This window comes from Stigmatopora argus, chromosome 1 (assembly GCF_051989625.1).
Source record: "Stigmatopora argus isolate UIUO_Sarg chromosome 1, RoL_Sarg_1.0, whole genome shotgun sequence".
Classification (NCBI taxonomy): domain Eukaryota; kingdom Metazoa; phylum Chordata; class Actinopteri; order Syngnathiformes; family Syngnathidae; genus Stigmatopora; species Stigmatopora argus.
In genome coordinates, this window is record NC_135387.1 from 14,297,960 (window position 1) to 14,320,487 (window position 22,528).

The 22,528-nt window shown below is 40.4% G+C and overlaps 4 protein-coding genes across 7 annotated transcripts; 3 read left to right on the forward strand and 1 right to left on the reverse strand.

Moving 5' to 3' along the window:
- The first annotated feature begins 188 nt into the window (after positions 1 to 188).
- LOC144074819 (protein-tyrosine kinase 2-beta-like) lies at positions 189 to 11,609 on the forward strand. Of its 3 annotated transcripts, XM_077601441.1 has the most exons (30): positions 189 to 333; positions 406 to 722; positions 2,456 to 2,634; positions 2,795 to 2,882; positions 2,974 to 3,053; positions 3,123 to 3,185; positions 3,323 to 3,377; positions 3,443 to 3,583; positions 4,207 to 4,278; positions 4,516 to 4,617; positions 5,529 to 5,646; positions 5,712 to 5,742; positions 5,994 to 6,019; positions 6,125 to 6,172; positions 6,249 to 6,343; positions 6,430 to 6,508; positions 6,583 to 6,683; positions 7,047 to 7,162; positions 7,237 to 7,337; positions 7,401 to 7,490; positions 8,207 to 8,411; positions 9,753 to 9,843; positions 9,917 to 9,961; positions 10,045 to 10,167; positions 10,234 to 10,266; positions 10,423 to 10,447; positions 10,540 to 10,580; positions 10,645 to 10,779; positions 10,843 to 10,923; positions 11,074 to 11,609. In XM_077601441.1, exons 2-30 carry the CDS (start codon positions 522 to 524, stop codon positions 11,305 to 11,307), a joined length of 2,799 nt encoding a protein of 932 aa, XP_077457567.1. In that variant the 5' UTR covers positions 189 to 333; positions 406 to 521; the 3' UTR covers positions 11,308 to 11,609. The 3 variants fall into 3 exon arrangements, with proteins under 3 accessions (XP_077457567.1, XP_077457559.1, XP_077457574.1); XM_077601433.1 differs by having other exon boundaries at positions 10,045 to 10,266; XM_077601448.1 differs by lacking the exon at positions 406 to 722 and having other exon boundaries at positions 10,045 to 10,266.
- A 916-nt stretch (positions 11,610 to 12,525) lies between these two features.
- On the forward strand, positions 12,526 to 14,393 carry LOC144084487 (inosine-uridine preferring nucleoside hydrolase-like). Its single transcript, XM_077612960.1, has 7 exons — positions 12,526 to 13,005; positions 13,098 to 13,277; positions 13,443 to 13,554; positions 13,640 to 13,776; positions 13,854 to 13,931; positions 14,048 to 14,164; positions 14,241 to 14,393. The coding sequence occupies exons 1-7, from the start codon at positions 12,826 to 12,828 to the stop codon at positions 14,391 to 14,393; spliced, it is 957 nt and encodes a 318-aa protein (XP_077469086.1). The 5' UTR covers positions 12,526 to 12,825.
- Positions 14,394 to 15,840: 1,447 nt separating this feature from the next.
- LOC144084492 (inosine-uridine preferring nucleoside hydrolase-like) lies at positions 15,841 to 19,743 on the forward strand. Of its 2 annotated transcripts, XM_077612981.1 has the most exons (9): positions 15,873 to 15,929; positions 16,203 to 16,306; positions 16,766 to 16,947; positions 17,021 to 17,200; positions 17,751 to 17,862; positions 17,952 to 18,088; positions 18,766 to 18,843; positions 18,964 to 19,080; positions 19,185 to 19,743. In XM_077612981.1, exons 3-9 carry the CDS (start codon positions 16,771 to 16,773, stop codon positions 19,335 to 19,337), a joined length of 954 nt encoding a protein of 317 aa, XP_077469107.1. In that variant the 5' UTR covers positions 15,873 to 15,929; positions 16,203 to 16,306; positions 16,766 to 16,770; the 3' UTR covers positions 19,338 to 19,743. The 2 variants fall into 2 exon arrangements, with proteins under 2 accessions (XP_077469099.1, XP_077469107.1); XM_077612973.1 differs by having other exon boundaries at positions 15,841 to 16,306.
- On the reverse strand, positions 19,710 to 22,481 carry unc50 (unc-50 homolog (C. elegans)). The gene is made up of 6 exons (XM_077612993.1): positions 22,243 to 22,481; positions 21,456 to 21,727; positions 21,250 to 21,370; positions 21,040 to 21,179; positions 20,740 to 20,847; positions 19,710 to 20,211 (listed from the first exon to the last, which is right to left on the reverse strand). Exons 2-6 carry the CDS (start codon positions 21,721 to 21,723, stop codon positions 20,075 to 20,077), a joined length of 774 nt encoding a protein of 257 aa, XP_077469119.1. The 5' UTR covers positions 21,724 to 21,727; positions 22,243 to 22,481; the 3' UTR covers positions 19,710 to 20,074.
- Between the last annotated feature and the right edge of the window lie 47 nt (positions 22,482 to 22,528).

The following is a 22,528-nucleotide window of genomic DNA, read 5'->3' on the forward strand; positions in this document are numbered from 1 at the left end:
CACAAGAATTGCAAGAGAGCCTTATTAAGCCGTATTAATGTTTCATTCTCGATAACCCTAAAACCATCAGTGCAATTTTTTGTCAAATATCTTGCAACATGCAATCGAAAACTCGGAGCAATACAGCAAATCATCTGTCAGTTTTTCTGTCAGTGGCTCTTCAACTTCCTTGTTTGTTGCTTCCTCTTTCAACAGCGTTTGGTAACGGATTTGGCAGAAAATAATTCTCGTGTGACAGACTTTCAAAAAGGAGCAGGCTATTTTTGACAACTTGGTTTTTATTTTTGCATTTTGAAGTCATCGTGTGGCACTGGTAACACTTGCACGAGATGGGTGAGTACATGAGAGAAAGTACTTCACTTGTTAGAATCCAAAACCTTGATAGAATCTTCTGTCTTTCTGCAGCACCAGTGTGTCAATTCATGGATGTTTGACAAACTTGTGGTATTTGCAATTCTGGCGATACCTGTCTAAGTATAGTTTTCATGCTGGGTGCTTGAGTGTGTGCATGTTTGTCTGAAATGTCAGGAGTTAGCAACACTTTGTCCTGGAGGAGCATGTCTCCAACTGGCCAACCAAAGACCCCAGAAATGCCCCCTCCAACTATGGGCAAGAAAGGCATCTTCCTGGTGAAGATTATCAAAGTTTGTTTCCTCAGCAACAGTTTCAACCTCGGCAAGAACTTCAAACTGGTCCGCTGTGACGAAGGAATGAGAGTTGGGGTATTTTACAATGCTAACTAACCTGAATTGTTCAGTATTTAACCTGTTTTATTCTGTTTTGTGGAGTCAGCTTGGTTGATTCAAAAGTCTTCAAAATATTTGGTATTTGGTAACTAGTATGGTGGGGAATTTTTTTTTTAAAGAAAAATTTAAAAATGAACTACGACCACCTGGTTGACTTCCTAAACCTCCCATCAGTTCATAGACAATGAACACATAACCAAAGATTGCACATGCATTTAACAAGTCTGAAATTAATTAATGTAATTATCAGTCCTGAGACGATTAAATGCTTTTTCATCTCTATATCATCAAAAATACATCCACAATTAATGAATCAGCCCTGACACAAAAAAAGAAAATATTGGACTCATGGATGGATTGATCCTGGCCCATGCTACCAAGTTTCTAGACAATAGATTTCAATGTTACTTTGCACAAAAAGAAAAAGAACAATTACTACCACTACCACTATTTGAGTGGTGACTTGGGAGGCTGTCTTCAGACAGTAAAAAACAATGAGTCAAAGAAGGCCACGGTTGGCTTAGGCTTGCCACATCCGCCTGACAGTTCTGAGGTTGGGAATTTTTTTTTAAATATTCAGAGATCCTGCTTGATGTTTATACTTGGGTTTTATCTTTCTAGTTTCCCCACACATTATACAATATATAAATAAGGTGGCACTCTGATGAGTGGCGAGCATGTCCGCCTCACAGTTCTGAGATCGAGGGTTCAATCCCCAGTGTGGAGTTTGCATGTTCTGCATTGGTTTTCTCTGGGTGCTCCGGTTTCCTCCCACGTCCCAAAAACCGTGTGCGGTCGATTGGTCGCCGGTCTTTTGGTCGCCGTCTTTTGGTCGCTGGTCTTTTGGTCGTGGTCTTTTGGTCGTGGTCTTTTGGTCGCCCGGACCGCGACAACAGGCGACCAAAAGACCGGGGACCAAAAGACCGACGATCAAAAGACCAGCGACAAAACAAGGTAAAACAACACGGTCTACGCATCAATAAAAGCCAACAATGGCCATGAGCAGTTTGACTGAGCTGACGTGTGAGTGTATAAGAGTTTGTATGTACATGCGTTGTCACTTTAAGAAGCTACGTCAGTCAGGGTCTTAACAAGTTCTCCAACAAAAAACAATAAAAGTCCGGGAAATTTGGAGCTTTTCTTTGGCCTAATAATTACTAGGGCATTAAGTATGACTAAATAGTAATTCGCAGTTTGTATTTAGGGAATTTGAGCAACGATTTAAATGGTAATTATCAATAACCTTCAGGGCGACCAAAAGACTGGCGACCAAAAGATCGGTGACCAAAAGACCGGCGACCAATCGACCGTGTACCCCCAGAAACATGCCTGGTAGGCTGGTTGCACATTTTGTGCTAGTGTGAGCATGAGTGGTCATTCGCCTCATTGCTCCCTGCCATTGGCTTGCGAGGATAAGCAGAATGGAAATTCCCAGCAATTTACTAGTGACCAAACCAGGGTGCACCCCAAATCAACCAGTATAAACCCCAGCATCCAGATTGACTCATATAGAGGCTCATATTAAGTTGCTTATTTAGTTCAATAGTGTTCATTTTACGTTGAGGGATTGACAAATACTTTGTAAACTGCACTTTCTCTCTCAGTGTCTTTGTTGCATTGAATAATTGTGCAAAATGATGATGTATTTTCAAGTATACTTAGCTTCACAGTCACAAATATCCCTGGGACCACACAATCTTCTCTCATAGGATGTCATCAGCATTGTCTTGTCCAGTGGCTGCGTGGGTCCAGGCATAAAACACAACCTCTGTTACGGACTCCTCCTCAAACACCTCAAGTCATCGGAGATACACTGGCTACATCCAGACTTGACCATGGCTGAGCTCATCCAGAGATATGAGGACCAGCACCTGGAAGCCGAGTGGAGGTCTGTACGCCTTGTTTGTTGTCATCGACAAATGAAACTGTGATATTGTGTGGCAACGCTTTCACGCTGGTGTACTCCAAGCACGTAGAATGATGTGGAACAATGTTGAATGCTTTAACTTTAGTCAAAGGATTAGAACAATGGTTGATTACTCTTTTAGGTATGACTTAAGGATCAGATACATTCCAAGAGACTTCTTAGAAAAATTCCAAGAGGACAGAGCTACAATGCTCTACTTTTACCAGCAGGTCAGTTATGTTTTTTGAAGCACTTGTGCTGTCTTTTAAAAAAAGTGAGATTGGTTGTAAGAGACATTAAATGGTAAGGTTTTTTTTACAGCTACGTAGTGATTACGTGCAGCGGTTTGCCTCCAAAGTCAGCGATGGGATGGCTCTGCAGCTTGGTTGTCTGGAGATTAGGTAGTGCATAATTTCAAGCACATGCATTTGTCTTCTGTATTAAACAAATCATTTTCAATGTGCTCACAGGAGATTCTACAAAGACATGAATCCAAATGGACTGGAGAAAAAGTCCAACTTTGAGCTTTTGGAGTAAGTCAGCGCACAGTGTTTTAATACCCTTTTAATGTTTGTATTTATTAAAGTGGCCAATGTGTGTCATGTCAGCTAAACAGAATCTATGCTGTAGAATTTTCATTCTATTTCATAAAGTGAATTTCCTCTTTAAGGAAGGATGTGGGACTGGACCTGTTCTTTCCGAAAGAACTTATCAGCAGCATGAAGGTAGATTCCATTATTATGGATTGTAAATGTGTAACTCTGACTGAAGGCTAACTTCTGACTTCCAGCCGAAGCAGCTGCGTCGCATGATTCGCCAGATATTTCAGGGCTACGGCACTCTGAACCAGGAGCAGTGCATGGCCAGGTTCTTCAGCACTCTGGCTCAGTGTTACAACTATACACAGGAGAGATTTGCCTGCCAGCTGGTGGTGAGTCTGTGCGAACTGAAGGCAGCCTCTAGCTCATTATTTGTACCTCCTAGTGCAGGGGTAGGGAACCTATGGCTCGGGGGCCATATGTGGCTCTTTCCATGGGTGCATATGGCTCTCAGGTAAAATATGAAAATCAATGGTGAGAGAGCTGAGTCCCGAACATACTAATAGGAGCATCATTGTGGCGTTGACACCACCTCTACCACCACTTTAATCATAATTTTGTTTTTTATTACACTTCTGCATGCATGATATTATTGATACTGATTTATTAGCAACGTCATAAAAATGTTGTCAAAAGAGTTCGGAGACTTTTTAGACTTAAAAGTGGTGAAAGGACAAAAAGATCACACATTTTCATGTAATTTTACTTTTCAATTCTGAGAATGGCTCTCAAGAAATAACATTAGAAAATATGAATTGTTTATGGCTCTCTTTGTCAAAAAGGTTCCCGACCCCTGTCCTAGTGGTTACCGCGTATCGTGTGAAAATAATGTATCACTAGCTTATTGTGGGAAACCTCTTAGACCACTCAAACTTTTGTGCAAAGCCTGCTTTGTGCTACAGCATATTCTCATGTGCAAGATCATTTCTACATGTGACTACGTGTTCCTCTTAAGCATGGTTGGGGTGTAACAATAGACCTCGTCATCGGATCTGAGGGTATCAGTCAGCAAACTGGAAACTCAACAGTAAGCTCACTCTCATTCAATTTAACTACCGTATTTTCACGACTATAAGGCGCACTTAAAAGTCTTACATTTTCTCCAAAATAGACAGGGCGCCTTATAATCCAGTGTGCTTTATATATGGAAAAAAATAAAATGTGTCATTCATTGAGGTTGCGCCTTATAGTCGCGAAAATACGGTAATTACTGCTTTCTAGGACATGTAAAAAAATAAATGTGTACATATTTTTACCCCCCAAGCCCATCCGCCTGGCCACATTCTCTCAAGTGAGCAGTATCTTGTGCACTGCAGAAAGCGATGGTCGTGCTCTGCTCACCGTACACATAGAGGGAACTACGCAGGTAACTTGGCCAATATGGCAGCCGTTTGAAATGTATGAATTAGACATAAAAAAAATATTTAAAAAAATCCTCAAATTTTTGGCTGCAGAAACAAAACATTTGGGTATCATATGTATCTACAAAATGTATTATTCTCTATTAACTACCATAAATGTTTGGAAAACAACCCGATGACGAGATTTTTCTCATCATCAAAAATAAAATGATACAATACAGAACCTTGATTAAAAAGGAGGACAATTTATTAGACAGTTGGGATTGGCTCCAGCACCCCCCGCGATCCTAATGAGGATAAAGCGATTCAGAAAATGAGATGAGATGAGATTTTCTCATCATCAGGTTGTTTTCTGAACATTTTTTGGTAGTTAATAGAAAATAATACATTTTGTAGATACATATGAAACCCAATTAAACTTTATTTCACAGTATTATTTTCCAATAGAGTCCAATATTGTTTTCTAAACATTTTTGGGGGGTTGATGAGAATAAAAAAATTGTAGATACCTATGAAAACAATTCAACTTAATTTCACAATAGTAATAATAATAATAACATATACTTACCATTTTAAATGTGTAAGGGTTTTGCTTAAGTATCAAGGCAATTGGCCATATTTTATACCTGGTAATCCAGTAATCCTCCTTTCTAATCATGGTTCTGGATTGTGTAATTTATGTATTTTTTTACATATACATATTCTTTGATTGCCCCAGATTACATATGACAATAATATGATTAATAGCAATAAATTCAATTATATTTAGACAAAAGACGTAATTCTTTTTTTTACATAACAAGCAATAAGAAATAATACTATTTACCCTTTTGGAAGGGTTCCTTCTCACACAGCCATGGTGCTGTGGCCTCCTTCTGGTGTAGTTGTGCATTAAATAACCTTTTGTAATCTGCAGCCTCTTTCAGTGAGTACTGAGTCTATGGCTGTAGCAGAGAACATGGCCAATTTCATCGACGGCTTCTGCCAGCTGGAATGCAGCCCTCGTGGCTCGCTCATTAGCAGGCCAAATAAAGGTATACGTTCGAAGAAGTGACCAATCATGTGACCCATTTAACAAAATATTTCTTTATTCTTCCAGTGAGACAAAAACTCCCTGAGATTCCAAAACAGTGAGTTCAACTTTTCCAAGTAACCCTGAAAAATGTACTTTGGATGTATGCTAACTCTAATTAATTGTTAAAAAATTCTATACTGTGCTTGGTTTCATTTATAAAGGCTCTTTTAACTTGGTGTCTGATATTTCGAAATTACTATATATAACTGTAATGTACTACACTTCTTAAGAAAAGCATATTAATTGCAATTTTAGTGACCTTGCTTTGAATTTTCATCTCAAAACATGATGTTTGACCTCTTTTAGCAATGATCCCACTGGACCACCGAAAGGTTTGACTAAGTTTAATACCCATCATGCACACTTGCAATAAACTTGTTTTCCCACACACTAAATATTTGTATATAAGTTTTGAACATTATTCTTTCTGTCTTCAGGTTCAGATATTTATGCTGAGATTCCTGACTCCACAATAGACCCATGTGGTGAGAGAACTAATAATACTTAAAAATAAATATGCAGCGAAAATATATACTTTTTAAACTGTGTCTGTACATTTAGAAGAGCAAAGGATCTCCCGAGTGGATGTAATTGTAGGTTCAATCCTGGGTGAAGGCTTTTTTGGAGAGGTTCATGATGGTGTGTATAAAAGTAAGGTGAGTTTATCTGCAAGTTTTGATGTCAAAGCATAGCCTGCCCACTTTGAGTAACTGACTGCAGTGACTGTGTTTTGTGTTTAAAGACAGGCACGATTCGAGTAGCCATCAAAACCTGCAAGGACTGTTCAGCAAGCGTGAAGGAAAGGTTTCTCAGTGAAGCTGGTCGGTAAATATTAATGTGAGATTTTCCTAAAATATATTAGACACGCAAGTGCCTCATGCGGCTTAAATTTCAGCTTTGATGAAAAATCTGGACCACCCGCATATCGTGCGCCTGGTTGGAGTGATTGATATTGATCCAGTCTGGATTGTCATGGAACTCTATGAATATGGAGAAGTATGCATTTTTCAATACTTGTGGTTGTCTCATGTTGTACTATATATGCTACAGAAAGACAAAAACAAGTTACCTATGGGCCATGTTGACCACATGTCATAGACATTTCCACATACACTATCATGAAAGTACATACTTTAACATACTTCTGAGGTTGTGAGCAGTGTAGAGATCAGAGCAATCTTATTGGTTGCTTTGAAAGTTATTGTGCTTTTTATTGGTGCTTTTCCATCAATTATAGCTTTAAATTACAAAAAAGGATCCATCTTACAATACTTATCCTTGTCAGGGTCAGTGGTACATTCCTTTAACCATTCCAAATCCTTTGAGTAATTTTGTTTTTGTTTGTGTTTATGGTGTCAGCTGGGGAAATATCTGATGGATCGCAGATATACACTGACAACAGCAACGTTAATCCTATACTGTCTGCAAATCTGCAAAGCATTAGCATACCTGGAGGGCCTCAACATGGTGCACAGGTATATGCAGATGATCATTTTCGTCTAAGGCTGGCAGCTTCGACTTCATTGTGCATTCTGCTGCCATTTTGTAGAGATATAGCAGTAAGAAACATCCTGGTGGCATCTCCTGAATGGGTTAAGCTTGGGGACTTTGGGCTCTCTCGCTACATCGATGACCAGGATTACTACAAAGGTAAACTGATTTTCGCATATTTTGGCTGCCAACCTTTTGAAACATCTCTCCTTACACGTGCAGCGTCTGTTTCACGATTGCCAATCAAGTGGATGGCGCCAGAATCCATCAACTTCCGACGTTTCACCATTGCCAGTGATGTCTGGATGTTTGGTTAGAAACCCTTTAATGCAACCTTTCCTATGTACTTTTAGATTAGATTAGATTAGATTAGATTAGAACTTTATTCGGGAAATTTCTTGGTGGCAGTAGCAAGACAGACACAAGACACACAACACATTGTAGACCTAGGTAAGAAACTGGAGCCACACACAGGAAGTCCACAAGGTGGGGACCTTCTGCGGACTGAGACTGAGACTCAGTAGTCTGGAGGTTTTAAAGGTTTTACTAGAGATGTCATTTTGAGATACAAATGTAACATACTGTCGTAATGTTAACTGAATTTTTACAATATTGCTTAAAAATGTAAGGAAAATTAGATAAAATAACAAGTAATAATAACACAAAATAAAATAAGATATTCTTATACAAATAAAATATCATAACTATATTTAAGAAAAATACATGGAGCAACCTAAAATATTTTTGAGGCTTGCAAATCTCAAGGAAATGACATGTGAAGTGCCTTAAAAATAATAAGACATTGGACATTGCAATCAGAAGTGTAAAATAATTTAAATAATCGCTTAGTCTCATGCAGTTGCATTCTTTTTATATTTGACTGATGCTGACAGTAAATGATCGTGTTTCATTCAGAAGTCCAATCCATTTTCAACTGGGAGGAATATAGTGGCAAACGATCGCTTCACTGTCAATAGCAGCCCAAAGGTCCACTAAAAACATGTGTGTGCATGTGTGTGACAAAACAGGTGTATGTGTTTGGGAGATTTTCTCTCCTGGCCAGCAACCATTCCTCTGGCTGGAAAACAGACAGGTTATCACTCAGCTGGAGTCCGGCGTCCGACTACCTATACCAGTGTTGTGCCCGCCTAGCGTCTACTCTCTGCTGACCAGCTGCTGGGCCTATGAGCCGCACCTCCGTCCCAGCTTCAGTCAGCTTGTCTGCTTCCTGAGGTACTTGACTTCCCACTAAATCTCCTACAAATAAAAAAACTGTATCCTTGAATTCGTGGATGTTCAAAGTGGTCCTCAAGGGCCGCAGTGGTTGCAGGTTTTCATTCCAACTGAAGAAGAGGATATATTTTTACCCGTGTTATCTTAAAAGTGTAATCAGTTGATTGTCGTCAGGTGCTGCTAGTTTAAGAAGAAACCTCATTGGTTAAAGTGACTGTGCGGGAACAGTTGGAACAAAAACCTGCACCCATTGCCGCCCTTTGTGGAATAATTTGGACACCGCATGATTTAATCAGTGGCTGGTCAATTTTCCCTTTAAATGCAAAAACATCACTTTCAATCAAATCAATCAAAAGCCTTTATTGTCATTATACAACAGCTAGGTATAACGAAATTAGGGCTGCTACTCCACAAAATGCGTGTTTCAGTAAAAACATAAATATGTAATTTAAAAAGTCACGTCTGGGCAAGGTCATTCTAAAATATTGCAGTCTAAGATATTGCACATTGTTATTGCACAGAAGGGATTGTGTAAGTCGTGTTCATATCAGTAAAAAAATCATCTTTAACAAAGTGAAAAAACTGAATTTCATTCATTTTTAATGCATAATAATGGAAAAAAATAAGTGACAGATTATATCTACATAGTTACTATCTTAACCAATCAAATGTGAGTATCTTAGAATGCCAGCCCTTCTTTAGTGTCATAAAACTGAATTATCACATGCACTTGTGTTTGAGTTTAGAAGTGTTTGTACATACTTGAAGGTACAACTGTTGTCGGAAAATGGCTGCACTCCAAAGTTCTGTCTTTTTTTTTTAAACAGGTCTAAAAATAAATTGTGTTTAGATACCTAATTAATATGAGCAACCATCTTTGACATATAGGTAATTTATACCAAGTGTTGTTATTCCCTAAAGGGACATAAACCACAATAATCATGTGTATCGCAGTAGAAAGAATCAGATTTTTTTTTAACACAAAATTTCTTTTCACTTCGATGTCATAGTGAATAAAATAAAAATCAATAAAAGCCACTCTGTGTTTCCAGAAAGTGGCTGCCCGAAATGTTGGCATATGTTATCAATCCCAGTGCTATTTTAGCCAATCGCAAATATTCCACTCCCTTCCTGATTCCATCGGTAATAGAAATTGCATCCATCATCCGAGCTGATTTCATAACATAAGCTCTTAAGCTGCATTTTTTGCTCTCTATTAAAACATTTCTACATTGTCAGGGGTCAAATACATTTTCAATTTTATACATGAATAACTTCAGCAATCCTATTTCACACGAATGATATTTATTATTAATGTTGACTCTCCCTTACTAATGAAAGGGACATTCTTCAAATGGAGGAGGAAGGCACAACACACCTCATCTCATCTATCTCGCAGATGGACACTGACCCTACTGAGCCTCCTCCAAAGGTGATAACTGGCCATAAGTTTCCTTGAAGCACTATTATAACCGGTAACACCCTGTCTTATGACCTCTTTTCAGCCTTCCAGAGTGGGCGCAACCATTCCTTGTTTCTCACACATCCAGGTGTGCTTCACACGTCTCCATGAATCGCAGAACATCTCGCACGTGTGTCAAAATCAGCTTTTGTCTTGCGTGTGTGTGTTTAGGGGACGAGCTGGAACGTTCCGAGTTGGGAGAATACACAAGAGCACATTGATGACACTCTTCGAAGACAAAGAAGAGAGATGGTGATGGATAGACAGTGGCTGGAGCAGGAGGAGCAACAACTGGTGATATCAGACACAATCACGCAAACACACGTGCGTACGATGACGGAGAGGGTGTTTGTATTGCAGGATACGGCTGTGCATCAAGCCTCAAACAACAAGGTGCCATATTTCTTCCTACTCCACCAGCTCAAACATTTGTTTTGCAACTATAGTGCCAAATGATTACGTGAAACAACCTGTTAAAACTCAAGTTCACCCTCTGTTGGTATTGTTTAACCTTTTACAACCTGACCAGACCCCCATTTTTATTTGCAGCTTCCAGACAAAAAAGCATCTGACGGTAATTTCCCTTAGCGTGGTTGACTTTGAGGTGAAACTTCCCAAATGGTAATAATGAGGCTGATGTGTAAAATAGCGCTTACTATGTTAAAGGATGTTCAGCTGTGTCTCCAGCGCCTCCTGACATCACATGGGTAAGTTTCAAGTCTTGTCTTTAGTATTCAGCTTCTCCATTTCAAGATAATAGTGGCGCTCTAGTCTTGTCCCACGGCAGTGTTGGACCGAACAGATGATCAGGTTTACTCTGGCGTCATGGCAATAGTCAGAGAGGTGGTAAAGCTGAAAAATGAAGTCAACATGTTGCCCGCCTCAGAGTATCCCAACGCTATCAAAGTAAGTGTCTCCCATTATTGGGTACTTTCACAATGGATTAAAGCACCATTCCACGCCATTCAGGCAGTTGGCGTTACTCTCCGAAGCCTTATTCAACATGTCGATGATATAATGCCTTCCCTGCACAGCTCATTTACAAACGAGGTATTGCACCTTTCTTTCAACCTCAGCTGCTTGTTTTTAGCCAAAACATTTTTTTCACTTCTATTCTTTTTCCGAATACATTTCTAATATGTTTTTTTTCATGCAGAATTCCCAAAGGGAGACACATAAGGGAATGTGTTTTGTTTTCAGATCGCAGGCACAAAAAAGCTGCTGAACAAAGATTTAGGCGAGTTGATCAATAAAATGAGACTGGCCCAGCAGAATTCAGTGACCACGCTGAAGGAGGAGTGCCAACGACAGATGTTGGCCGCCGCACACACACTGGCACTTAACTCCAAGAACCTGCTGGATGCCGTGGACCAGGCTCGAGTCAGGGCCAACCTGGCAAAGCCGAAACAAGATGACGACTGTTCGCGGGATTGAGGGGGGGCTAAGGGTCTGTTCTGTGCTCCAGAACGTGTAGTACATGTAGAGCAATAAACATTCGCCCGAAATGAACTCAAGACGTTTGCTCAAAAGTGGACCACTGCTACGTTGCCATGTAGAATTCTTATTTACATTACTGGAAAAATTTTAGGGTGCTGTTTTAATGCGCAATTGCACTCTTGGTTTGTCTACAAAACATCTTGCTGTTCCTGAAATCATTTACATCCTATTCAACCTGGTGACTCAACAACTTCATTGCAGCCAAAACTGCATATTTTAAATAAACAATAATGCCAACACTCGCCTGACTTTGCATGTTGGCTACAAAAACCTTACAGCCATAGACACCAGCATCATTCTTAAATGTGAGTGATGCATTTGCATAATTACATACACCCCCACCCCCAGTTTGCACTTCAAGTTCACTCTTTTGGAATTGTGAATAAAAAATATTTCCTCGTAGTTTTACTAAAAATCATATGTCCAGAAAGGCTATCTAAAACTTGCATGAATCTACACTTTCAAACCCATCTGGTTTTATTTCCACATCTGCACCAAGAATAAAAGCTGACTACACACATCTAATAAACTGTGCTTTGAAACTTGATACTACCAAAAGCATTATTTCATCCCCATAAGAACAAGATCGCTAACCCCGATTGTAATTCAAGTAATAAAACTAGTTTTTACTCGTAACAAAAATGTTGGCTCCTCAAGGGTAGGCGTCGCTTATTGTATAAGAACCCCAGGGTCTTTAAATAGCTGCACCGCAAGTTTGCAGCCAGAGGATCTCTTTCAGGTTTACTGGTAGCAGCAGCTGGGAGCCATCTTGCAAAAACTTCTTACCAGGTGAGAATTTCTGTCTTTAGAGTAAGTAGCAGAACGGCCTGGAGGTTAGCGCGTCGGCCTCACAGCTCTGGGGTCCTGGGCTCAAATCCAGGTAGTGTCCACCTGTGTGGAGTTTGCATGTTCTCCCCGGGCCTGCGTGGGTTTCCTCCGGGTACTCCGGTTTACTCCCACATTCCAAAAACATGCATGGTAGGCCGATTGGACACTCTAAATCGCCCCTAGGTATGAGTGTAGGCATGGATGGTTGTTTGTCTCCTTGTGCCCTGCGATTGGTTGGCCACCAATTCAGGGTGTCCTCCGCCTCTGGCCTGGAGTCAGATGGGATAGGCTCCAGGACCCCCCGCCACCCTAATGAGGATAAAGCGGTTCAGAAAATGAGATGAGATTAGAGAATAAATAGCACGTGCTTTCACTCCACTTCATCTTTTTTTACACTAATTTGTCTTTTTTTGCCTTATGTATTTCTGTCACATTTTTCCACTGACCATTCACAAATAATATGAACAAACTTGCAAGTTTGGGAGATTTAACTTGCGTTAGGGTTCATTTTTTGTTTTTGTTTTTTTGGACAGTTTTCCAATATTTTGCATGTTTTGGACCATCCTGAATCCAATTTAAAGTCCAGTTAAAAAAAGGAAAGAAATAGATTTTGTGCTTGGATACAGGATGAAAAAGAAGCTAATACTTGATGTGGACACAGGGGTGGATGATGCTCAGGCCATTTTGATGGCCTTGGCGGATCCTAATGTTGAGATACTGGGGATCACTTGTTGCCACGGCAACACCCCCCTTGAGAAAGTTCTGAAGAATACCCTTCGGGTTCTAAAGGTGTGCAACAGGTTGGACGTGAGTACTTATTTGATTCCCGATTGAACATACCATACGAATTGTACGCACTATACATGCTTTGGAGCTTTATAAGATATCACTTTTCAAAGATCCCGGTGTACGCGGGATGCTCACAGCCGCTCCTCTCCAACAAACGGAATTCCAGTGATTATCATGGGAATGACGGCCTTGGAGATGTACCAGATCCAGATGCTCCTGGGTTGGAACTGGTGCAGAAGAAAAAAGGTGTCCAGGCCTTAATTAAAATGGTCAAACAGAACCAGGGAGAGGTGAGACAATCAAAGATCGTCAGAAGGAATGAGACGGATTGGCGGTTAGGGTTAGCTACACTGAATGATGAAAGTAATGACGAGCATGCTTTTTGGAAATACCACTTAATATACAATATAAACCAAACAGTCCAAGTTGGGTGTTTGTTTGTCCATTGTCTTTAGGTGACTCTAGTGGCCACGGCACCTCTGACTAATCTCGCGGTCGCAGTGCAACTGGAACCTTCCCTTCCCAAGAAGCTTAAGGCTCTGTACATCATGGGAGGCAACATTGACTGTACAATTACACACCCTTTCTAAACATGCACTAAACATATTTTTCTCAAGGCTGGCCTGCATGACACGCTCTGTCTTGTATACAGCCAGGGGGAACACCACCACATGCGGGGAATTTAACTTTGTTGCCGACACAGAGGCTGCCTACATTGTGTTGGAACGCTACACCTGCCCCACCACTATTGCCTCTTGGGAGTTCACCTGCAGTAACAGCCTGCCATGGGTAAGCCTGAAGCCCTAAATGGCAGGCAGTTAAAGGCATTTTTTTAGAATAATATTCTCTGTCTTCTATATTCACAGTCTTTTTCTGAGCAGTTGTTCTTCATTAAGTCTGAGAAAGCCGCCTTCATGAAAAAAATTTCATCCCTTTCCAGGATGGTAAGTTTCGGCAGGCAGAGGTTTCATTGTAGCATATTATTGCAAAAGATAATTTACACTTGATGGGTGGACAAGCACAAGTCAATGTTAACAATCCTCTCTCAATGCGATGACAGAAATCGCAGTCAGTGGACTACCAGAAGGAAATCACAGCAGGAAAAGGCTTCAATTCTTGCGACACCTACGCCTTGGCCACGGCAATCAATGACTCTCTAATCACAGAGAGTGAGAATGTGAGAATGAGTCACATTTCGTTATCTTTCAAAATGAAAAAAATTCCATCTTTGACTGCCTTCACTGGGCTCTCAGGTCGCTGTGACCGTGGAGTTATTGGGGGCCAATACCCGAGGCATGATGGTATTGGACTACATGGAGCTCTTGGGGAAGAAACACAAGGTGACCATCATTAAAAATGTTGACCTGGAGATGTTCAAACAGATGCTCATCAATTCACTGCAGTAGTTTGGATTGCAGTGGCCGAGATGAGAATTTATACCTTTGTACTTTAAGTCAAATAAATCCACTTCAACATGGAAAGGCTTTTTGATGACTACATTCTTGAACAAAATTAAATAATCTTCCTCTATTGCCCGCTTCTAATGGTAGTTTAACATGCAGTTTAAAAATTCCAAAGTGTTGTAACTAAGCCAATTCCAATGCTAAAAATTGTCTGGTTTCGCATGGCGTGACGCAACTTCAGCTGGTTGTGGAATTGTGATAGTCTCTCTGCTAGTTGAGTGACATGGACAAAGAAAACAGTTATTCAGCCAACGTATTGAATGTTTTTTTTTTAAATTTATATTTACAGTAATTAGGGCAGCCCGGTGGATTGATTGTTTAGCACGTTAGCCTCACAGCTCTGGGGTCCTGGGTTCAAATCCAGGTCGGTGCACCTGTGTGAAGTTTGCATCTGGGCCCGTGTGGGTTTTCTCCGGGTACTCCGTTTTCTTCCCACATTTCCAAAAACATGCATGGTAGGCTCATTGGAATCTCTAAATTGCCTCTAGGTATGAGTGTGAGAGTGAATGGTTGTCCTTTGTCTCCTTGTGCCCTGCAATTGGCTGGCCAGCAATTCAGGGTGTTCCCTGCCTCTGGCCCGAAGTCAGCTGGGACAGGCACCCCCGCGACACTAGTGAGGATAAAGCGGTTCATAAAATGAGATGAGATGAGAAATAGATTGGATTTCTTATGTTGCTTCTGACGTAAGGTGTGGCTCTTTGACTCTAACAGTTTAATGTTTTTGCTCTTTGTGTCTACCACCCCTGGCCCCATGCATTTTTTAGAACCAGTCGTCCAAGGTCTAGTAACTAGACCTTCAGGGGTGTCAAACCGGTCCTCAAAGGGCCGCAGTGGGTGCAGGTTTTCATTCCAACTCAACAAGAGGATACCTTTGGCAAGTGTAATTAGTTAATTAAAGTCAGGTGCTACTTATTTTAGAAGACACCTGATTGGTTAAAATGTCGGCACTGGATCGGTTGGAACAAAGACCAGGACCCACTGCGGCCCTCGGCGGAATCGGTTTGAGACATGTGGTCTAGTTAGTCTAAATTGACTTCGTACATTCACGTTGGTGCATTTTGTCCTATCTTCGAACAAGACGCCAATGACTCTTTCAGATCAGTGAGACAAAACCTGGATTAGTCTCCAAACAACCTACATACAGATGAGAATGTTTCCCAATTTTCTTTCAAACAAACACAATTAAATACAATTTCCATTCCTGTGCTCTGGAAGTGCAGCACCTTCTTGACTATAGAATATGAATACTGCAGTTCTGTTGAAATGTTGTATATTGGAAACAAGCCTTTTGTGCTGATGTGGCAAGGCAAGGGGCCTTTAAGAAATGTCATACTATTCTTGCCTATGACGTCTCGCTTCCTTAAAAGCAGCAGAATGGAAGACACGTGAGGGCTCAGAAGAATAACGGCTTTGTGGCTTTATGGCGGAACAGCGCGCACAAACACATGATTAACAGATGGTCCTCACCACAATGCCAAAGTACATTAAAAAAAACATTCAGGACTTAAACAAGACTTGTTTGCTAATATACAAAGAAGGGACTGTGGTTGTGAAGAATGGGAAACAGCCTTAGCTACTACTTTTCTACTTGGCCTTGGACTAGCTTTATTTTAAGAAATAAGAATTGATGTGGGTAGAGAATGGGTGGCGTCTCAACTTCTGTAATTTTGTAAAACTTTTCTGGCTTTTTTTTCAACCTCAACATCTTTTCAGTAACCAGAAATTGTTGTTTTCTGGTGTGTGTTACATAAGTTTTCGACAGCCCCACCCCATATACAAAAAGCTGGATTCCCTAAGGGTAAGAGTTACTTCCTGACTGAGGTAACGTCAATCTATCCTACAAACTTCCCCAGCAGGTAAGTTGAACTGTTTGCTCTCCTTTTTTTTAACAAGTTCTAATTCCTTTTTTACTAATAACACATCAGCTGTCAGAATTCTCAAATGCTATTAACTTATTTGTGTGGTTATTCCTCATTAACTTTCATACTTTGTGTGGTGCTTTTTCTTCACATTCCACTACCGTCGTGTTTTGAGATGGCACGTTGCATTAAAAAGCCTGTTTCCTGCAAATGTTAGCAGAATTATAGCAACTGTGTGAGACATTTTAATGTGTTGCTGAAAATATAGCAGGAATTTTCCTCTAGTAACAAACTTAACATAAATGTGATCCAGGGGAATTATAGTATAAAGCAGCTTGAGAGATTCTCACCTGCATTATATCTCCCTTAGATGAGCTTATTTACAGCAGCTTGCATAGGTTGGATTAGTTCATAGTCACAAGTTGTTGCCATGTTTCCTCCCTCTACTTCCTCCAGATACAATGAAGAGACTGATTCTCGATGTGGACACTGGGGTGGATGATGCTCAAGCCATCATGATGGCCCTGGCAGCCCCCGATGTGGATGTAATGGCCATCACCTGCACCCACGGCAACACTCCCCTAAAGAACACACTGAAGAATACCCTACGTGTCTTGAAAATGTGCAACAGGCTAGATGTAATTTCTAACTTCAAATTATTCTAATAGTTTCTTCCCGACTTGTCAAACTTTGGAATGTCATGCATGACAGATAAAGGTGTACCCCGGCTTTGAGGAACCCTTACTGGGCAACAAAATAAATGCGGGAGACTTTCACGGGAAGGACGGACTGGGCGACGCCCCAGATCCAGATGCTCCGGGTCTGGAACTGGTGCAGAAGACAAATGCTGTGGATGCCATCATTTCCATTACCAAGCAAAATCCTGGAGAGGTGCGTGAATGGCAGAACTTAGCTTTTATACTGGCACCCAAGGAGTTAAAGAACATGAAAGGCACTATCCATTTGAATTAAAGTTGTCAATTTTGCATGAATTAAAAAAAAGGTTAAATGTACTAAGGCTTTAAAAAGGGGAGAAAAAAAGACCTGGACAGTTAGTGCTGAGACGCTGTGGGCAATGGGATTGAAGGATATAATGTATGGTACAACGTGATTATGTTTGAATATACACGCTACATGACTAGCAGTAGTGTTACAATGTAATCAGGAATTAATATTGCACCAAGATATAAGTTGTAAATGAATTGGAAGTCGCTGTAATCCAATTATAGTTAAGGGTATTTAAATCTTTACTTAAAAAAAATTGAAAAAGACAATGGTCTTGCAATATATATACTACATGATACCTGCCTGTAAGTGGCAATAAAAATAATAATGACTATTTTACCTGTGAGTTGAAATAGATTGGATGTCTTTGGGCCACCAATGCCAGCCGGTGAGTAAATAGTACTTTTGTTTAACATTACATGCCTTGCATGTGCAGGTGATCCTAGTCTCAACAGGACCCCTCACCACCCTGGCGCTCGCCGTCAAAATGGACCCTTCCTTGCCCGCCAGATTGAAGAGCCTTTACATAATGGGAGGCAACATCGAATGTAAATGGACGCTTCATCCGTATTTCATATCAAATGCTTATACTAACATGTTTGGAATGGAGCTCATATGTGTTGTGTGACCCACACAGCGAGAGGGAACACAAGTGTGTGTGGAGAGTTTAACTTTCTGGCTGATCCTGAGGCCGCCTACATCGTGTTGGAACGCTATACGTGTCCCACCACCATCGCCTCCTGGGAGTTCAGCTGCAGGAACTCCCTGCCGTGGGTGAGGAGCAAATGAATGGACACTAGACCACTAATGAGTAATCAAATATTTTGATCGTTCATTATACACTGGGACATTGTTGACCTTAAAGTTCATTATAATCCCTTCCTAAAATTAAATGCATTCCTATTAGTATTTGATTACTATTTCTCATTTTTAAATTTAAAAACCAAGCATAAAAGGGGCATATATTATTTGATTTTAAGCACGATTTATATACATTTAAAAAAAAACTCAACTAAATAGTATTCACCTTTTATGCACTTTTTCATATTTATTTTTTCAGATTTCTGTAGTACTTGGTGAAAGCATTATTGTAGTTGTATTGAATCAAAATTGAGAATTATGATTCCGCTAGGGAAAAAACAGCAAGCCAGCCTGACTTTTGCCATAGTTTCTGGTTTTAACACATATTTCTCAGTAAAATGTTTAGACTAGAATAATACAGGATGACGCAAAAAACATTGATTTTTTGAGTGCGTATTGGCAGACATGAGCAAGTGACAGCACTGCAACTTGAGCAACCTTTTTAGCATCCCCTTATGAGATATAATCACATTTTTTCTATGAGCGGATTATCCAACTACTCGCACAAGGTGATTAGTCAACTATCAAAATAATGGATTGTGGCAGCCCTAATAAACACGAGTTTCATGTCTTGTGTTTGTGTGCCATAGTCCTTCTGTGACACCTGGCTAGCCCAAAATACCCCAAAAGCCCGTTTTATGGAGTCCATCTATGCCCACACGCGAAAGGTAAAGCTTAATTAATCCACATTTCACAACACTAATCTCTACAATGTGAAAAAGTAGTCATTCTTGAGTTATTATGATACTGAAGAAACTTTTGATTTCTTTTACTTTTCCACCTTGCAGATGGTTCAAACAGATCGGTATCAGAAGGAACTGGTGTCAGGATCTGGGTTCAACACATGCGATACTTACGCTGTTGCTGCAGCCATCGCAGACAATTTGGTGACAGAAAGTGAGATGGTATGATCAAGTTTCTCTCTGATTCTCTGAAATGGCAAAGTGGGAACGAGTTTTTGGGGGAAATAGAAGATGCAAAGAAACATTTCTGTGGGGTGCTTTCACAGGTGCCCGTGACAGTGGAGTTGGAGGGAAAAAACACCAGAGGCATGATGGTCCTGGATTACATTGATGCATTGCACAAGGAGCATAAAGTCACCATCTTGAAGAAAATCGACCTTGAGATCTTCAAGCAACTGTTGATGAATGCACTGAAGTAGCAAGGGTGGAGCCATCATTTCAGAAGAGGGTGACATTTTTGGTAATATTTCTATGTTGTGGGTGGAGGTTGGCTTCCCCCCAAAAAATCTTGTATGAAATATTTTTTCTAATGTTGTGTCTGTCATTTCTACGGAAATGTTACTTCCAACTGTGGAATTGCTGCCTGGAATCTTTCTGGTTAAGATCTCAAGCTAATAAAAATAACTTTTGGGAAAATGTCCAAAGGGCTCGGAATGAACCCATTGACTAAGGTTTTTTTAAATCCTTTTTACGGGACTGTTTGTTATAACAAATGGAAATAAAAAAGTAAAGACAAATTCATGAGCACTAGAACACGCAACTGTCATTATGAAATGTGAAATGGTAAGATATAAAGCCAAGAAAACATTTTATTGAAAAATCTCTGGAATGTTGGCCTCAGGAAATAAGAGAAGGCTGTTTTCAATTCAAGTAGAATTTTCTCAGTTTGTGAAAAAATGGAACACACCCAATATTTTCTCTTGATTCTGTGTTTATATATTACAACCCAACAAAATTCTATTTACAAATTATACAAAATTGCTAAAATTTGTTCCGGCAACATCGTCGCATGCAGACAAAGCCGCACTGACTCAAACTAAAAACAAATGGAGTCATTCCAGAGTCACAATCAGTCCTGTTAAGTGATACTCCGTCACTTTGTCGCTGTGTGCAAAAGGAGCCGCATGAACCACCCCCGGCTTATATTGCAGCACTTCTACTGCACTCTGTATTTGTAAAAGCCGCAGAGACCTTGCGTAAAGTTCCAGCCCAACGAGATGGAGAGGATGTAGATGAGCGCCAGTGGGGCGAAAGGGTAGAGCAGTACCACTGTGTTCTTCAGGAACGGCAGAGCTGTTTGAAGGGGAGGATATTTTAGGTGACACATTGGCAAAATGAAAAGAAAGTCATTTGTCTTTTCTGTCATTTTCTTGGTTGGATTTGTGTCTAATATATGGTCTGCTGTCATTTCTAAAGTCACTTTCTTGAGTATTTCATCCGTTTTGGATGCAATAGTTTTGCTCAGGTAGAAATTTGTACTACAATGTTCAGATGCCTACTGCACAGGATGGTAGAAAATGGATAGAATGATGTCGCTCGCACACAGCTAAGTTAGCATTTAAGTGTCAGGTTAAATTGTTATCTTTTTATGAAATGTGAAAAGTTGGAATTTGGGATGCATGGGTTCTTCCTTCTGCCCTAACTATGATCATTCCTCAACCATTGTCATTTTTTCCCCAATACGGCATTACATAAAGCTAATCTTCGTCCGTAATTTCATGAAGTCAATCGCATTTTTTCACTTTTCAACCCTCCAATTTGTCAAGGTGCAGTCTTTTCTAGAATATTGATATGTATATTTAAAATGACAAGAGGCCTCACCGTTGTACCCCAAGAAGGTGATGTAGAGATAATAACCGATGGCTATCAACCACAAGGTGTTCCCTACAAAGTGTCCTAGGAACCAGGCAGAGTTGATGACAATCACATCTGAGGCACACAAAAAAAAATGTTCACAACTTCACCTACGTCACGCAACAAACTAGCTTAAAGTGTGAAAACTGTGTCGCTGTGAGAACGTGCAATCACAGCAATATCATACTTTAGTAGATAGTGGAAGTTTAGCAGTTTTTCTGTGAGAAAGATTCTTATTAAAAACCATCATGCCGTCGACCCACTCACGATTGATGAAAAACAACTGCAAGAAGTGCAGAATGACAAGGAGCGGGTAGAAAGCATTGAGGTGCACGTCAAACGCGTAGCCCCACTCCACGTCAAACTCGCGGCGAGGATGTTTCAGCAAGTATTTGTTGCTTATCACCCTGAAAACAAAAACGTCGTTGGCCATCTTTCTTTTGAACATTTCAATTAAAGCATCACTATACGACTCACCACATGATGGTTGAGATGAGGAGGCCTACTCCAATGCAATCAACAAAGACCACCCAGAGTAGAAGCTTCAGTGTTTCAAGAACACCCATGTCCAGCACCAGTCCGAAACCTATAGTCGAAACTAGACGTAGAAAGGTGTCAAAAAACTTACATTTCTCAACCCCGCGTCGTAATGTCATCTCGTTATCAAGCGACAGCAAACTTGCCACATAACCAGATGCTGAGCAGAACCAGGAAAGCAGGGTCATCACGGGCCCACTGGTCTTTGGTCTGTTTCCTGTAGTGGAAGTTGCGGTAGACTCTTTGTGGGGATGTGAACAAATAAAGCATCTGCCACAGGGCAAATTCAAAGTCCATCTGCCTGAAATGGAACAGCCTTCGCAGGTACTTCCAGCGTTTGGCGCCCGCCGTGTGTCGAGCGGCATCCCTCGAACCAAGGGAGCCGTTGCTGTGTTGGCTGGTGGTTGGCAACATGAACCTGAAAATATTGTTAATAGCATTATTTTTGGAGTAAGGAGGACCTTTTTGATTGGGAGGGGCTTTTGAAAGAACGTTCAGTTTCCCTCAGAAAAAAACAGAGTGAATCAACCAAAGTGTTCTACGTAAAAACAGAACATAAAACAATTATAAATTATACTATTCTTTTTTTTTTGCCATAACGATTTTATTCTTCAGTGATGTAAACAATAGCAATAAGGCTGTCGTCTTTGAAAGATCTGTCATCTTTGAAATTGCACACATAGACGGCCTGTAAAGTAATCTCTTAAATCAATGTTCATCAAATCCTCCATTGCATGACTGAAAACAAAGCAATAGATGGATACCCAATGCGATACTCCATTAGCCTGCTGATACACACTGAACATTTAGCTTCAAGCTAACTACAATAACAATCAAAAAGGCCTATTACTGGTTCTCAAAAGGAACTATAGAATGAACCACACAGAGGCTGCATTGAAAGAGTTATCATTGTTTTTCCCTGTGTAGATCTACCTTTGTTGCTATAGTCCTTTCCCGAAGCACGATAACTTTTTCCTTGCTTGTTCGTACAGATATAGTATTTACGGTGTCGTCAAACTGAACACGTACAGACTTCCGGTAATACCGCGAGGTACTGTGGGTAATGTAGTCGTGGCTGCTCTGTTCCTAAGCAAAACGGCAGCGCATATTAAATGAGAACATTTAAGCAATACACTATGAATCAAAGTTTCCGATGAAAATGTTCTCTCAGCCATAACGTTTCAAAAACGGATCGAGGTTGCAAAGGTATTTCCTGATT